This window comes from Mauremys mutica, chromosome 16 (genome assembly GCF_020497125.1).
Source record: "Mauremys mutica isolate MM-2020 ecotype Southern chromosome 16, ASM2049712v1, whole genome shotgun sequence".
Taxonomy (NCBI): Eukaryota; Metazoa; Chordata; order Testudines; family Geoemydidae; genus Mauremys; species Mauremys mutica.
The window spans coordinates 2,534,829-2,551,416 of NC_059087.1; the positions used below are offsets into that span (position 1 = coordinate 2,534,829).

Here is a 16,588-nt window from a genome sequence, read left to right on the forward strand (position 1 = left end):
AGTGCCTAGTTATCAGAGCCCAGAACCAGGAGACAGGACATGTGAATTCTATTCCCAGCTGGGTGATCTTGAGTAAGATGCTTAATGTCTCCATGCCTTAGTTTCCCTATCTGTGAAACATGGGATAGTAAAGTAGCTACTTGCAGAGGTTGTGAGACTTAATTCATTAATATTCATCCAGCACTTTGAGATCCTCAGATGAAAGAGGCATGAGAAGGGCAAATGGTTATTCTCAACAGTTGTATAAATGAGGAGAGGTCAGACCTGACGCAAAATGAGGAATTTATTGCACTCAGGATACAGTACCACAGACAGAGCTGAAGTATGTTTGTACATTAATATGGAGGGAGAGTTATGATTTCCGGAATGCTTCTCTTAACACAGTATGTTCATCCATATGCAGATTTAAGAATAAGATTTAAGATATTGTAGTTTACCTTCAAGAAAATTGCATGAAAAATATACATTATGTCACCCTACAAATCTGTTATTGTTCATGTGAACAAAAGTAGGATATTCTGACGGCTGGGATGAAAAAATACCAGGAGGCATCGTAGACAGGTGAGCAGCTGTGATGTAGCTGTACTGCATGCAAACCACTTGTAAAGATGTACACGAGTACAGACAACGCTACGCAAACCTGTGGCACAGTTTGGGTTTGGCCTGTCCCTGCCGGCATACAGGGAACGTTGTGAGCTGTGCATTAGAACTCCCCTGTTCTGCATATGCCCCTCCTCTCCCTTTACAGCCCCCAGATCAACAAAAAATAGTGAGATAAGAAAATATTTTCATTTTTCCATCCAGTCCCACACTGGGTTTTGTTTTTTAAACCGTGAACATACAAAATGGGGACCAACATGAAAACAGCAAAAAAATCTAGAGTGGTGGAATTTGCCTTAGACACTTTGCTATCCCTCCCTAGTCAACATTATGCTTTAAGGGCCTGATCCAAAACTCTGTGAAGTTGGTGGGAGTCTTTCCATTGACTTGGACAGACTTTGGCTGAGGAGGGCAGAGTGTCCTACGTCATTCTGCCCTTAGAGGAACAGTTGTGTTGAACATACTGCTTGCTACATGCTTACTCCTCAGGACAGTCGATCTCCTTTATCTCCACTGACCCTTCTGGTCTTCCTGTGGAGTCTTCTCCAGACTGGCTCCTTGGCATTGTTCCCAGTCAGTGATCTCTGTCCTGTATGTTCAGAGAGAGTCTGGAAACTGACTGCGGACAGCAGAAACACAGACCTCATGGAGTATGCGCTCCATCGGCAGATGTTCTGAGCTCTGCGCCCAAACCAGTCCCAGCTCAACTGAGGAGAATGTCCTGGACTCTGCCAGGGCTAGTGCCAATCTCTGATCCCACGGGGTTGGATGGTTTGGGCCACACTGACACCCAGAGGGCGCCAGTCTCCATGGTCGAGGGGTGTTTCCCTGCCCCTACCCCATGGGGCAGGACGTTGTGATGTTCATTAGTAAGGAGACCGGGGAAGGTCTGTTGTTTTCATCCATGAATAAGGCAAAGGCATTTGTCTCATTTCCCACTTGCTTTCATTCTGCCCCGGGACCAAGTGCAGACGCCTCTTAGCTAACGGCACCTGCAGTAAAGATCCACAGCCAAACCAGCCCAGGAAGCAGATGTCTCTCCCCCTCTCTTCCCTGGGAGTGGGGCCTGTTTACTGCAGGGTTAAAATTTCTCCCCAGTCTTCAGCCAGTGGAAACTGCCTCCAAATGAGCCCAGACCACCAATGCAGAGGCTCTGTGCCCCAGAAAACAGATGCGTCTGGTAGGGTCCCTTTGCTTCCATTGCTCAGAAGGCTTGGTTTAACATGCTAAATAATGCACTAAAGTTACACAGCAGGAGGCAAGGGAAGGCATTTTAAAGTGAGCGGCCATGAGGCCTTCCACCTCTCCATCCTTTCATATTTATATATGTATAGAAAGAAAATAGTAACTAACTAAGGGATCACTTCCATTCCTGGTTACCTGCCATTCGTCCACCTGCCCCGATGCTCTGAATTTATGTAGCACAGCAGGCTTGTTCTAAAGAGGGCGGCATATTGCCCCGATCGTGTGGTAATACACAGGAGCTCATGAGAGTTTTCTCCTGCAGTTGCTCTTGTATTTCTTCCCAGGGGAAATGAAGAGATCTGCATCTCAATAGTTTGTAAAACCAAATCTCAAGGAAACTGAAGATTCATTTGGGCTGGGTAGGCTTTAGAGAACACAGAGAGCCAAATCTCATCCCAGTGACCCCTGAGAGCCACAAGGCTCATATGCTGCAAGGGATAACCTGGGCCCATTTTCTGGAGAAAAACTCCACAGTTGAAATACTGTGAGAGGGACCCAACACATCAATCTTCACGGCTTGGGTCCAGGGGGAATCTTCTGCACCATTCACTCATTTCAGATCAGACTCATTCAAGAATGTGACAATGTAAGGGTCTGTGTCTAAACTGAAGTGTGTGTGTGTAACCATGGAGACCTGCGGATCACATGGCAGATAGCGTTGAAGTGTATGCAGCATGTAATACAGGCTGAATCACAGGCATATTCTGTGGCTCAAATTTTTGTTAAACTTATTTTCAACCATTAAAAAATATAGTACAATTTGTATTAAGGTTACACTAAATTCTAGAGCTTCCCATGGAAGTATCATGTTCAAAAATATTTAATCCCAACAATTTTCACATTGTTCTTATAAAAACAGACATATATGAACAGAAATGAAATACCTGGTACATTTCTGGCACCTTTTTTTGTTTTTGTTTTTCTTTTTTTTTAACCTTTACAAATTACAAATACACATTCAGTTGTTTGTTTTTTCAAAGGGAAAAAAAATCTAATGTCTCAGTCATACAACTGCAGAGATGCACTAACCTTCTCTAAACTAAAACGGACATGAAAACATTGTCATGGTTATAACTGCCATTCTACAAAGACAGAAAAAAGACACCAGCAGCCAAAGAAACATCAACAATGTCGCTGTCCCTCCAACGATAGCAGGAAGGGTCCTGTGTGACCGCCAGTTTTGTGAAGAGAAGTATTGGTAACTAAGTCACTGGAACCTTTTGTGAATCTTTATGCTTCCATGAAAAGAAAACATTTGAGCATTTGTTTTGTTAAACGTGAACACGTTATTCTCCAGAACCAAAGAATATGAATGTGGTGCTTGAATTCCATTTGTCACAGGGTTAGATCAAGACGGAAGTGGCTACTAAAGGCTCTATTTTGCCTGCTATGTTCCTCCAGCGATTGGGCTCCTGTGCTCCAGTCAGGGAAGGTTTGCTACCTGGCTTTCTCCCCCCCTAGTCTATTCTCTCTTCCCCCGGTGGGGTTTGCCCAATCCTGACTCACAAGCAGAGCTCAAATCTAGTTGATTTCCCGTTCTTAGCTCAAAGCTGGACAGTGCAGCTCTTAAGGGACAATGCTTACTGGACACTGTTTTCTGCCACAGAGTGGTGGCAGCGCCTTGGAATGGGTTTAGAATGACAGGAATGTCGTGGTTTGGTTGCTGCCATAAAGTCTTCCCATGCTGCTGAGATCCGATCAAATGCACTCTGCTGGTTTTGCATGCTCCGGGAAGATGGGAAGAAGGACTGACTCTGGCTCTTCCCATGCAGAGTTGTGGCTAACTAGTCACCCCACCTGCCCTTCCCAGAGCAGCTATTTCAGAAGAACAGTGGACTCTTCCAGTTGCACGAGGGCACCATAACCTTGAAGGGCGAATGCTCCAAAATTAACCAGAGCATGTAATAGGATCCTGTATTCCATCGTTATTACCCTGAGATACTTACAATAAAGTGGGCAAAAGGTGAACTCAGACTTTGAGAGAGACTACATATTCCTTGCAATGGCCACAGTAAATGTTATAACAACAGGTGTGAGCAAAAGACATGCAAGCCTGTTTGTTCCCAGTGTAGCAGAAACACAGCCCCAGAAGATTTTACCCATGTCCCCTGGCAACGCTGCCAAGGTCTCTCAGACCGGGGTTGATATGCTCAGCAATCGCTGGTTGCACACATTAGGGCTTCTCTGCAGCAGCTCACATGTTCTTGTATGTGCCTCTCCAGGATTAAAAACAAACTGGGCCCCGGCCAAGCAAGTAGCATGTAACTTGCTTGTTCGGTCTCTGCCTCCCCTTTCTCCCCAGACACCCGAGGGCATCGCGCTGTACCTGCTTGGCAACGTTCCTGAGATGGGCCCCAGGAAAGAGGCTGCTCCCTCTACTCACTGCTCTTCGAATCAGAGAGCGTAGCACCAGATGCCTGATCAAACTCTAGGAGAACCGGAAATGTGTGGGCAGTAGTTAGGCTGAGGACAGGGCTCAGAAAGACTCTCTGTGTACAATACCAAGGAATCAAGCTCTGTGTCTAACCCAGCTCTTGGCAGTTAACTGCAGGATCTTGCATGGAGACATTTTAATTTTTAACACCACAAACATCGTAAAATCCCTTTGCGTGTGGTCAGTGCAGAGCTGGAGACTGTCGCTGCTGCGGGATGGGGCCAGCTGATCCCTGCACCTCCCCACTTTGCTGTGTGGCCTGGTAGCTGTGCGCTGGTACACCCAGGGAGCGGAGCACAGCCTGCCGGTAACACTTTGAACACACCTATCTCAAGTTAAATAGAATAAATACAGTGAAGAAAACAGTGAAATCATCAATAAAGAGGCAAAAGGACAGACAAGAGTAGGTCCAGGATTCCAGTTAAACTCCACATGGTCTCTGGATTAGTTACGGAGGAAGTTCTATTGGAGTGAATTATGTTCACATTTGGAGACTCTCGTATCATTGTCTTTATATTGAAACTTCATATTCTCTTGTTTCCTAAAAAGAAGAAAAAACACATTGAAAGGAATGGTTGGGTTTCCACCCACATTGATCAGCCCTGGTCTATGTAGATCAGACCCAGGTGACATCTAGGCCTTGTCAACGCAAGAAACTGGCTTGATTTCATTAAATTGGTTTAGAAGTTGATGTAGTTAAAGGGTTCAAAACCCCAGGTGTCTCCCTTTGATTTCTATTGAAGAGGGTCCGTGCAAGAGGGCTGTGTCAATGTAACTAGAACCGTTTCTAAACCGATTCGTTATTTGGTACAGTTTTCTCATGGAGACAACAGTATGGCCAGCCCCGGACATTCAGAAATCATAAATCAGGTCCCAAAAATCACAAGGTTGGTCTAAAAATCATGAGGTTTAAACAAATAATACATTTGGGGTCTTTTACTCTTCTGGTTTCGGAGCCTTTGGGTCACACTTGGGTCACATTTCCCAGCTTTTCTTCACAACCACAGGGGCTGGAAACTGACTTTTTAAAGCGAAAGCTGAGATTCTCATGCAATCTGTTGCCTGTGGGAGCTGGGGCTCTGAGTCAAATACCAATTATTGTGAGGCTCGTGATCAAACTGAGAGTAGGCAAGTCTGATTTGAAGACCTAACTCACGCCAAGGCACTGCCTTATTTCTCATGCCCCCAGACACACACACCTGGCTGCTCAAACATGCCCATTGTCCTAACATGGAACTCAGAGCTTGGCCGTGAGACATGCTGAGCACCCTCAACTCTCACCCCACTTCCCTTGCACGTAACGGGAGCTGGGGTGCTCAGCACCTGGCAGGATCTGGCCCTCTCCTAGTTAGAAGTTAGACAGAAGCCATTGTGTAAAGCAGCTGCAGGAGGTGAGGACAGGACTTGGAGCAGGCCCCGCAGTTTCCCTCGGCACTGGGCTTAGCTCAGAGACACCTTGGGGGAGACTAGTTCAGTGTAACTGCTGTTCCTGCCCCACAACGTGCCTGTCGTGTCACTGCCGACTCCAGAGCCACTCACATCCCCGGCTTTATACCTCAGCTCTGAGTGGGATCAGGGCTCCTAGCTGCGCCTGGGGGAGTCTCCCATGCCAAAGGGCCAGGAGAGGGGAGCCCAGCAGTCAGCAGGAGGGTATTAGTTAAATTAAGGCAACCCCCCTGCGTTAAGGCAGCACCTGTTCTTGCCCCTGGGTGGGTAACTTGCAGCCTCTAGCTCCCTCGCACTAGACAGCAGGGTCCTGATGTGCCCTGCACAGCCGCCCGGAGGGCAGGGAGAGGAGCAGAGGATGCTGCATTGAACAGAACTGCTGTGAGCCTCTCTCTCCTGGCATGAGTCAGTGTGGTGCCATTGTGGCCCAGGGGCTCGCACAGAGCCATGCTGTCTCTGGAGGACTCCCTGTGACTCCATTCCATGGCAGAGCGGCTTCCCCTTCCCACCTCTGCAAGAGGCTCATCATCATTTCTGAACGGCTTCCTCTACCTCTTCCTTTGCCAGGCCCTGCAGGGCGACAGCAGCTGGACCTGCACTCTGATAACCGCATCACCAGTTCCATCCGCCAGAGCAAACCTGCGAGGCAGAGCTGGGCCTGATGGATTGGGGTCGTACTGGAGAGAGGTCAGTCCTGGGGCCAGTTTTGTTCAATATCTTCATTAATGATCTGGAGGATGGCGTGGACTGCACTCTCAGCAAGTTGGCAGATGACACTAAACTGGTGGGAGAGGTAGATATGCTGGAGGGTAGGGATAGGATACAGAGGAGCCTAAACAAATTAGAGGATTGGGCCAAAAGAAATCTGATGAGGTTCAACAAGGACAAGTGCAAAGTCCTGCACTTAGGACGGAGGAATCCCAGGCACCGCTACAGGCTGGGGACCGACTGGCTAAGCAGCAGTTCTGCAGAAAAGGACCCGGGGATTTCAATGGACCAGAAGCTGGATATGAGTCACAGTGTGCCCTTGTTGCCAAGAAGGCTAACGGCATATTGAGCTGCATTAGTAGGAGCATTGCCAGCAGATTGAGGGAAGTGATTATTCCCCTCCATTCGGCACTGGTGAGGCCACATCTGGAGTATTGTGTCCAGTTTTGGTCCCCCCACTACAGAAGGGATGTGGACAAATTGGAGAGAGTCCAGCAGAGGGCAACGAAAAAGATCAGAGGGCAGGGGCACATGACTTATGAGGAGAGGCTGAGGGATCTGGGCTTGTTTAGTCTGCAGAAGAGAAGAGTGAGGAGGGATTTGATAGCTGCTTTCAACTACCAGAAGGGGGGTTCCAAAGAGGATGGATCTAGACTGTTCTCAGTGGTAGCAGATGACGGAACAAGGAGCAATGGTCTCAAGTTGCAGTGGGGGAGGTCTAGGTTGGCTATTAGGAAACACTATTTCACTAGGAGGGGGGTGAAACACTGGAATGGGTTACCTAGGGAGGTGATGGAATCTCCATCCTTAGAGGTTTTTAAGGTCAGGCTTGACAAAGCCCTGGCTGCAGTGATTTAGTTGTGGTTGGTCCTACTTTGAGCAGGGGGGTGGACTAGATACCTCCTGAGGTCCCTTCTAACCCTGATATTCTATGATACATGGCTAATTAACCCATCAGCCCAGCAGGTAGAAAAGGCACAAGAAGGACATGTCTGAGTGGAAGAGAAGGGCTGGCAGGCTTTGGGGAGTCAGAGCCAGGAGAGAGCTTTCAGGGGGAAGATACCGTTTGTCTTTCCCCTCCTTGGCTGAGCGAGCTAAGAAGTGTCTGCTATTGTAAATACAGAGCCACACACATCTGGACAGAACACTGTAAACATACTGCACAGAGGGTTTGACCAGGAGCAGATCTCTGAGGGTTTGTGGTGAGAAAAGAGACAGGAGCAGGGTTACCCCTGTCAGACCCTCCTTGGCTAAACTCTAACGCCCCCCGCCCCTTGCTCTGATTGTCCGGCTCACTCTGTCCCCAGGTGCCATTGAAACTCCCCTAAAGACTGATTTTCTGGCTGACCTGCTGCATCGTTTGCCCACCGGGACACAGAGGGAGATAAGCAGCAGAGACGTTCTCTCATGAGGGACCTTGACGGGGGTTCGTAACCTTCCCTCTTGCTGTGAGTTTGCGCCAAGCCTTCATCTTCAGTTTAACGTAACGTACGGATGGAGAGAACTGAGGCACCCAAAGGCCAACTCACCCCTGTCTCGTAAATTGGGTTGTCAAACTCCGTCTCTACGGTGATCTGGCTGTACGGGTGGGAGTACATGAGGGGCAAGCGCAAGTTGGAGTAGTACCGACATCTGAGAAAAAGAGACGCAAGAGAGAGAAGTCACCTCGCTGGGTCGGAACAGCGCAGAACCCAATGGCTTGCGCCTGTGGAGTGGGGAAGCCAATGGAGTCACAATGGAGTGACATGCACCGAGCAAGGCAACCCACACTCACGCTCCCAAATCACCCATTCCCCTTTGCTCTCCCGCCTGCATTCACTGCTCAGCACGGAGATCACGCAATAGCGGCAGCAAATACTGCCAGCTAAGGGCCTAATTCTCAGAGGTGCCTGGCGGCTCAGCACCCACAGGGTCCGGGGTAGCTGCTGGGGGCTCCCTCTCGTGAGGAACACAGCACTGGGCAGAGGGCACTGGCAGGCTGCTGTTTGCCCAGCGCTCTGAGATCCCTGCTCAGAGGCCCTGGAGAAGTGCCCAGGGTTGCTGTGACAGTGGGTCCCCACCTTGTGATATAGACGTATGCGCCTCCCAGCAGTAGTGAGATGATCAGCACTGGGATGAATATGGCTAGCGCCATGTTTCCCCCTTCGAGCGACGTCTCTGCGGCAGCTTCTGCTACTGAAAACACAATATTCATTATGTTCCCATAGGCCAAACATTTGGGATTCCCCCCCACCCCCACCCTTGGGCTCTGCTTCCCTTCTAACCTTTCCCTCCCCTCATGGTGCTGCCTTGTCTCTGTGGCCAGCTGCAGAATGATGCTTGTTTGAAATGTAACCGTAAGACCCAGGTTTCTTCACAAGCCCAAACCAACCCCATCTATTGTCTAGTGTCCCATATCAGCTGGGAGCACAAAGCGGGGCCTCGAGGTGCCCTGCAGGAGACGGGCAGGTGAAAGAGAGATTTTATTGTCTGAAATGCAATTGCTATCCAGTGGTCCCAGCTGCAGGCCCCAATGGGTGACCACGAGTACTCAAAGCCCTTCTGCCCAGAGGACCTCCCCAAATATTCCATCCCTCTGAAGAGTCCTGCACTGAGGGCATGCGACACCCTCCCATGCAGAGCGGTCAGCCCAGCTGCGTTCCATAGTCCCTAATTTCTGAACTGAAGAGCAATGTCAATCAGGGCCGGCTCTAGACCCCAGCGCTGCAAGCACGCGCGTGGGGCGGCCCTTTCCCGGGGGGGCGGCAGGCTAGGCCGGCGGACCTGCCGCAGTCATGCCTGCGGGAGGTCCACCGGAGCCCCGGGACGACCGGACCTGCCGCAGGCATGACTGTGGAGGGGGCGCTTGTCCCGCGGCTCCAATGGACCTCCCGCAGGCATGACTGCGGACGGTTCGCTGGTCCCGCGGCTCGGCTGGACCTCCCGCAGGCATGACTGCGGCAGCTCCAGCGGAGCCGCCAGACCTGCGAACCGTCCGCAGCTGCAGGAGGTCCAGCCGAGCGACCAGCGGACCCTCCGCAGTCATGCCCGCGGGAGGTCCGCTGCTCCTGCGGCTCCGGGGCGCCTCCCGGGCATGACTGCTTGGGGCGGCCAAAAACGTAGAGCCGCCCCTGATGTCAATGCTGCAATGCATACTTGTTGCAAATTTGTTTGCATTCTCTGACCAAATGCAGGTGCTGCGCTCTCAAGGGCGGTGCCAGACATGTGCTCTGCCTGACTGGGATTTTCCAGCAAATGCATTTCACTCACCTTCTAAAGCGTGTTCAAAACTGTCTTGATTCACTGCAAGAGAAATTGGGAATTGTTGGCAGGGTTCGAGATGGTCATGGGGGCTGGCAGCCTCGTGTGAAACATGAAAAATACCCACATTTCCCTCAGGTGGATTTACTGTTTTCCCTCTTTGTGAAAACGCTAGTGCCCCAGGCCAGAAATTAGAACTAGCCAGAAGGTCGTTCCCAGCAGCATAAGGAAACCCCCTGGGTCTCCTCCCTCAGGGGAAGCTCGCTGAGCACTTCCATAGGAACATCTGATGGGCCATCGTCTGCTCTCTTTTCTCCAAGAGTGGCTTGTTTCAAATGCTTCCAAGAACGGTGGCAGAAGCCCATAGTGGGTGATTATGGAATGACTTGCCCTTTGGGGACATTTCCTGCAACCCCGTCAGGAGCAGTCGCCTCATGCCCTGAGCACAAGAGTTTGTAACCTTCATTAATATTTTCAGCCCTGTCTAATTTAACTGTGGCTGCTCACATTATCCGTATCAGTGTCTGTTTCTTTCTTGAATCCTGCTCTACCCTTGGTCTCAATGGCATCTTGTGACAATGAGTTCCAAAGGCTAATCCCATGTTGGGTAAAAGGAGATTTCCTTGCATCAATTTTAAATTTGCTGCCTTTCAACTGCATTGAATATCCTCTTGTCCTTGTTTTAGGAGAGAGAGGAAATAACGTTCTGGTGGGCATCCCGCATGAGTGTCCCTGTGCATCCTTCTCAGCTTCCCCTCCCATTCACACCCCTGCCCCTGCCCTTCGCTCGCAGTGACACACCCCAGAGGTCTCTTCCATCAGCACGTGGGCATGGGGAGTCCCCCAATCTGGAGTCTCTGCTTCTCTCCACAGACCCCAAACCGTGCCACCAACCCTGAGCTCTCTGGGTGCTTTTGGCCTTTCTGCACCCATCTAAGGCATTCTCGGACTGGCCTTCCAGCAAGCACCATATAACTACCAGGCAAATCAGCTGCAAAGCGAAGCATGGGGGCAGGGGAATTACATTATCCTCTCCTGAGCAATCTGCAAAAGCCTGGAAATACGCTGCTCTTCCAGGACACGGTTACTGTGCAATTCACAAGAAATTTAGTGGTGGTTATTCCCTGCCCTTTAAAGTGTTACCAGGAGGTCCCTGCTTGTGTCCATGAAATAGACTCAAACTGAAAACCGGCCAGTTCACCAAGCAGGGCTTCCTCTGGGCCAAGGGTCATGGCCATTGTCACCAACTCATGACCCAAGGCAGAACCACAGTGGTACACGTAGAGAAATGTTAAATGCAGGAACAAAGTGTTCACCGGACTTGGGGCAGCATCCAGACCCCTCTGGACACTCTGGGGACCATTCCTGCTTCCCCCAGCCCCATCTGCACACGTGCTAGGCAACTGCTGCTAGTCAGCAGCTTCCAACACAGTTCACTAGGAAGGGGTTGAGATGGATTCCCTCCCCCGGGTGGGCAGAACCTCTTAGAGATAAATCCATAACAGCCACCAAAATCTCCGCTACCCGTGGCTGGAAACCTGGCGACACCAATGCGTCAGAGAGCCTGGGTGACACCCGGAGAGCTGTTTGTTTTAAGGGCTGATGGTAAAAAAGAAGGAGCTCTTAAGGAGGGGACTGCAGTGACATGCTCGGCTGCCTTTCAATGGCGCTGAGAATGGGGGCAGATCTCCGTGCTGGAGGAGGTTGCTGCTCCGAGCTAATTCTCTGGCGTGGCTGGAGCTAGCTGAGGACACCTGCAAAATCCCTGTGGATTCCAGCCCCTTCCCAAAGTGTGGTCTTGTTTTCCAACTGTCTCGGAAAGCTCATTACCTTTGCAGATGGGCAGGGGTCCGCTCCAATGGGACGGCTGGCCCAGAATGCATTTGATAGTAACCTCGCCCATTAGCTCAAAGCCTTCATAACACATGAACGTCAGGGATTCGCCTGGCAAGTAAAGGCGTTTGTAGAGGATTTGGTAGCCATTTTCAGGTAATCCTGGATTATCACAGGCAAGGGACTCTTCAGCTGAAAAGAAACATCCCCAGTGTGAGTCATGCTTTTTCTGCCTGTCCCGAGCGTTTACCAGACCAGTACTGTAGGATCTAAGCCATAGCCACAGTAATTACTGGATTTATTTTTTCCACACCTTCACCAACTAGATTTGGCTAAAGAGGAACAGTACGTCAGGCAATAGCCTGGCATATTAGCCTGTTCAACAGCTGTTAAGTGTCTAAGAAGGTGAACTTTGTGCTCTGGTATTCACCAGCAGAAGTTGGTCCAATACAAGATATTACCTCCCCCACCTTGTCTTGCTAATATCCTGGGACCAACACAACTACGAGTACACTGCATATTGGTATCATAAAGTCACATCACCATGAAAATATGCACACACTCCAGAGCTGGGCACAGACTTATTCCCAGAGGAAATAGTGGGACCTGAAGCATTAATTCCACGAAGGGACATCTGAGCTCTCTGGCAATAATCCAGCATCGCTGTTCTCTGTCATGGCACCAGAGAAAGGATGAGCGGGAGAACGAGGAACGCCAGCAAAAGCCCTCCTCCAGAACACACAGGACGAATACAACAAGAGCGTTGTGATTTCCCAGGGCTGCTCTCTCTTCCTCACACTGGCTATGGAGCAAACTCCTGAATTTCAGGATGTGCAATGACAACAAACCTGATCCAAACAAGGGTTGCAGGAAGTGGCTACTCAGCGGAAATGCCAAGGCAGAACTGAAAGGGATGTCAGAGAACAGCCTGGGACTGTGTCTACGGGCCGGGCCTCCAGAGCAGATACAAACCCACTGCAGATTCTGGTCCCCGGGCCCTGCAGAGCGATGAGCACTGTGAGAGCCAACCCAGCCTGCGCAGCCTTTGCAGAATGCCAAGGGTCTCATCGGGCAAGGGCGGGAGGGTCTTGCCTCTGCCCAGAGGATGATGGGGGGAGCTGAAGCTACTTAAAACAACACAGCAACCTCCAGGAACAGATGGGGTTTCAGACAAGCCCAAGGTGGCATTCTGCAGGGAGAGGGCGTGAGAGACCGAGAGCGGGCAGCCCTGCCAGATGTGCCCAGAGCAGAGTGACTGCAAAGAGACTTTGCTCCGTTGACCACAGTGGAGCGATGGCTGATTGACACCGGCTGGGGATCTGGCCCAAAGCTTTTCCTTAGCTTTTTACACAACTGTTTCCAATCCGTAATATGGGCTAACTACTTATGCTAAACTATCTGTTCCACCTTGCGCTTAGCTGTGATGCCGGGAATACCTTGCCCCTGGAAAGTTCGTCTCTCTCACCAACAGAAGTGGGGCCAGTGAAAGATATTCCCTCCCCTTGTCTCTCGCTATGAAATCAGACATGTAGGGGGGAAGCTAGCTTGGCCTAAGTGTCCAGCAGAGGGAGCAGAGGCTGGGTGCTGCATGGAACAGGCAGGTTGCAAGTGAGCGGGGCAAGGGCATCGTCAGCTCTTTGCCAGCCCTCAGTTTCTGGGGCGCCCTGTGTGTCCCTGCAAAGGAGCTAGGAGCCCCGTGGGCACGCGCTGCGCAGTCTGTGGCACTGGGGCAGCTGCTCCCACAGGAGAGCAGTTCTGGCCCAGGCACAGGGAGGGGCGCAGAGAGTTGGGAGGGAGGTAAATTTATCTCTACTTCTGGTTTTATTTTCTCCTGGTTCTGAGTGGGGCTGAAGCAGGAGCTGAACCCCGACCTGTGCTCTGCGCAGGCTGGGTGTTGATCTGGTGCCAGGCCAACCACGGACTGTCACCCAGGCTCCCGGAGGCTGTGCTCCCCAGGAGGCAGGGCAGAGCCGAGGACTCCAGAAAGGCAGTGACGGCTTTTAGACAAACGGCAGTGGCTACAGAACGCCAGCAGGGGGAGGCGATAGTTGCCATTAGCTCACTGACTTGTCCAGCCGCATGCTAAAAGGAGGGAGCCAGGCAGCATCCAAAGGGGGCGGGGGGTGACAGCGCTCCTCCTAGATGCGGCCCTCTAGCTCCCTCGTGTAAGGAGCCTGTGGTTGCACAGCTGCCTGGTCAGTAGCAAGGTGCGAGCTCAGGATCTTCCACGCCATATTACAGGCCTCCTCCAGCTAAAGGAAATTTGCCATTTATGGTGCTGGTTACTGGGTTTATATCCTGCAGGAGCTGGAGCATGGCGAAATCACAGACACTTACGCAGATCTGGCGCCCTCCCCAGCAAGTGACAGGAGTTCATGCATCGCCCGCCAGCCCTCCCCCCACCAATACACAACATGGCCTCTGGAAAGATTCCCAAGAGAAGTAATATGCAGTGTCAGTGCTGCCAGTTCATGTGATTTGATCATGTCTCTCATGGTATTTGGCACTCCTCTTAAAAGCCCCAGCTCCCGGACTCAGGTGATTTACACCAGAATCTCAGCTTGCATTTTTCAAAGTCCTGGCAACCAATAAAAACACCCCTCCCCCATTTATTGTTTTTTAAAACCTCATGATTTTTAAGCCAGTCTCATGATCTTTGGGGTCCAGCTTATGATTTTGAGTAGCTGGGGCTGGTGATACTTGGTGCCTTGGAGGCCTGGCTGGATCACTGAAGGGAAGAGTGGTCACGTGCGGCCAGAGAACGGTGCCCGTAGGGACAAGGGCAGTGGCTTGCTGAAACAGCGTGCTCCCGGGGGGTGAGGAATACCTCCCCTGGGGCGAGTAGGGTTTCACCCCACTTGTTGGAACTTGCGCTGCTTGAACCATTTCAATACGTTTTTTTCATTGAAAATGGCCTTTAAAAAAAAAAAAAGACACCACTGATCTTTTCATGAGAACGGCTGACATGGTCAGCACCTACAAAAGGGCCTACCATCTTTTGGCCACCTTTCCCAAGTTTTGATTGAAAAATCTTGGCAATGGCCATTGAAATGACAAGGAACGTTGACACCCCCAATTTTGAAAGTAATATTAATGACAAATGTGGGAAAACTGAAAAATGGGTCAATTTTGAACCCTGCAAAATGAAATCAAGGCGGTACTTTCTTGCAGTAATAGGGATTTGACCAGCTCTGCTGGTGGTAACAGCCAGCGTACAGCTGGGGTGGCCTTTGCTCTAGATCAGGAGCTGGGGGACAAAGTGGCAGGAGCTGCTGAGCAGGGAAGATATTGTGTTTCTTCACCTTCCTTGCACCAGCCAGTGTTGCCTTCCGCTCTGGCAGTATATGAACCCATTAGCAGGCAGGGTTAGGAGCTGGTAGCACCCCTGGAGGGAGATGGGGTGACACAGGTCTCCAGATGAGAACTCAGCTCCTGCAAATGAGATGGGAGGCCACAGAACAAAACCCACAGTGATTTCAGCAGCAGGCGCTGCCTGCTCTGCTCTTGCAGAGAGACCTGCTATCAGGGGTGTCTCTATTACGCTGCTGCTCGTCAGCCTCTTTAATGAGCTTTTATTTAGCCTCTCATTCTAGACCTTGGTTATTTGAATTGTTATTAACTGCTTTGAATTGCTAGTGTGTAGGAAGGGATTCTTCAAACTTCCGGCAACAAAGAAAAGGCCTCGTGGATGGATGGGACCAGTGCGACCCACATGGTATCTAGTGTACAGCATCTGTGGCTATAGCAGAGATAACACCCTTAAAGATCTAGCTGTTGAAAGGAGGAAAAAGCCTGGAGGAAACTGGAGGTGAAAGAATAGGAGCAACGGTTTCTGATACCTGGCTTAGTACGTCTGGTACTTACAGAACGGACTGTCTGCTGGGACCCTGGGCTCATCCGCTGCCTCCTCCAGCGGGTTCTGAATTTCCAATGGGAAACTTGCAAATCAATTCAGATAACAAGGAGTAAAGTAAAACTGCAGCCGCGAGAAGCGAAATAATTGCAACACCATAGAGAACTGAGCCCAACTTACAGACACAGTGGGGTAGCCTTGATGTCCAGATTGGAGTTCCTGTTTCGCGGCTGTAACACGTAAGAAGGGAACTTCCTTCCAGTACAAAGCCTGGGTTACACGTGTATTGAATGGTGGTTCCAACCAGCAGCACTGGATCAGAAATTAAACGGGTCGAGTGGTCCACTTCCCCAGGGTCTGTGCAGTACATAACTAGAGACAAACAGGTTCTGTAACTCCTCTCAGGAACAAGCAGCAAAACAGGGAGGCAGATAAACAGCTCAGGAGCTCTGAAATGGACTGGTGTGGAGGAGGTTGGAAAACGCTCTATTCGGCATGTGTTCAGCACAACCGAGTCCCATTTCACACGCACCCTGACATTAAATGGGTCTGATCCAGAGTCCAGAGATGCCAAAGGGAAGCTCCCCATTGATCTGGATGGGCTTTGGACCTGGCTGACTGTGTGCATGACCCAGCAATACCAAGCAATGTGTGTGTGTGTGGGGGGGCTGTCTTACTTTTTTCACAAAACGGAGGGTCGCTGCTCCAGGTGAGGTCCCATTGGCAGGTGAGCGTGTCACTTCCTACGATGTCATATCCTGGATCACACTGGTAGGTGATCTTGGCCCCTCTCACTAGCGCGGTGTGTGATGTGGTCTTCCACCCATTCTGAATTTCCGGCAGGTCTGAACATGAGTCGTTCCTTGAGACCTCTGTAGCCACAGAAAGATGCTGGCTAGTACTTAACGATCTGCACAGATTGCCCCCTGGCCTGCCTGCTTGCTTCCTCACCAACAGGGGGCGACCTTTCCAGGTGCTGCACAGGTGCCCGGAGAGGGGTTATTTGATTCACAAAGTGAAGCTGACGACGCAGAAGCCTTCCAGCTCCGAATGTGAAAAGCATTCAGTCGGCCATTGGCTAGCCCTGGCGGCGCTGTGCCATGGTCTGCAGAGGGAGCGTCAAGGCACAGTGTGATCAGCACAGCACCGGGTTAGGGCTGGGTTTAGAGACTTCAAAATCCCGCTAGACCCTAACGAGTTTCAGAAATGGGTGGCGCTTCCTAAGCGTC

At 50.7% G+C, this 16,588-nt stretch overlaps 1 protein-coding gene across 2 annotated transcripts in view; it reads right to left on the reverse strand.

The window, feature by feature from the left end:
• Positions 1-228: 228 nt before the first annotated feature.
• SEZ6L (seizure related 6 homolog like) overlaps positions 229-16,588 on the reverse strand; it is a 148,213-nt gene continuing 131,853 nt past the window's right edge. Inside the window, exons 10-16 of one of the 2 annotated variants that reach the window (XM_044990549.1) lie at positions 16,037-16,231; positions 15,540-15,731; positions 11,504-11,698; positions 9,683-9,715; positions 8,494-8,608; positions 7,963-8,065; positions 229-4,820 (exon numbers count right to left, since the gene is read on the reverse strand). In XM_044990549.1, the coding sequence (XP_044846484.1) occupies positions 4,791-4,820; positions 7,963-8,065; positions 8,494-8,608; positions 9,683-9,715; positions 11,504-11,698; positions 15,540-15,731; positions 16,037-16,231 (863 nt within the window). In that variant the 3' untranslated portion in view covers positions 229-4,790. Of the gene's footprint in view, positions 4,821-7,962; positions 8,066-8,493; positions 8,609-9,623; positions 9,716-11,503; positions 11,699-15,539; positions 15,732-16,036; positions 16,232-16,588 lie in introns of those variants that run through there. The other variant, XM_044990548.1, reaches the window with a different exon arrangement.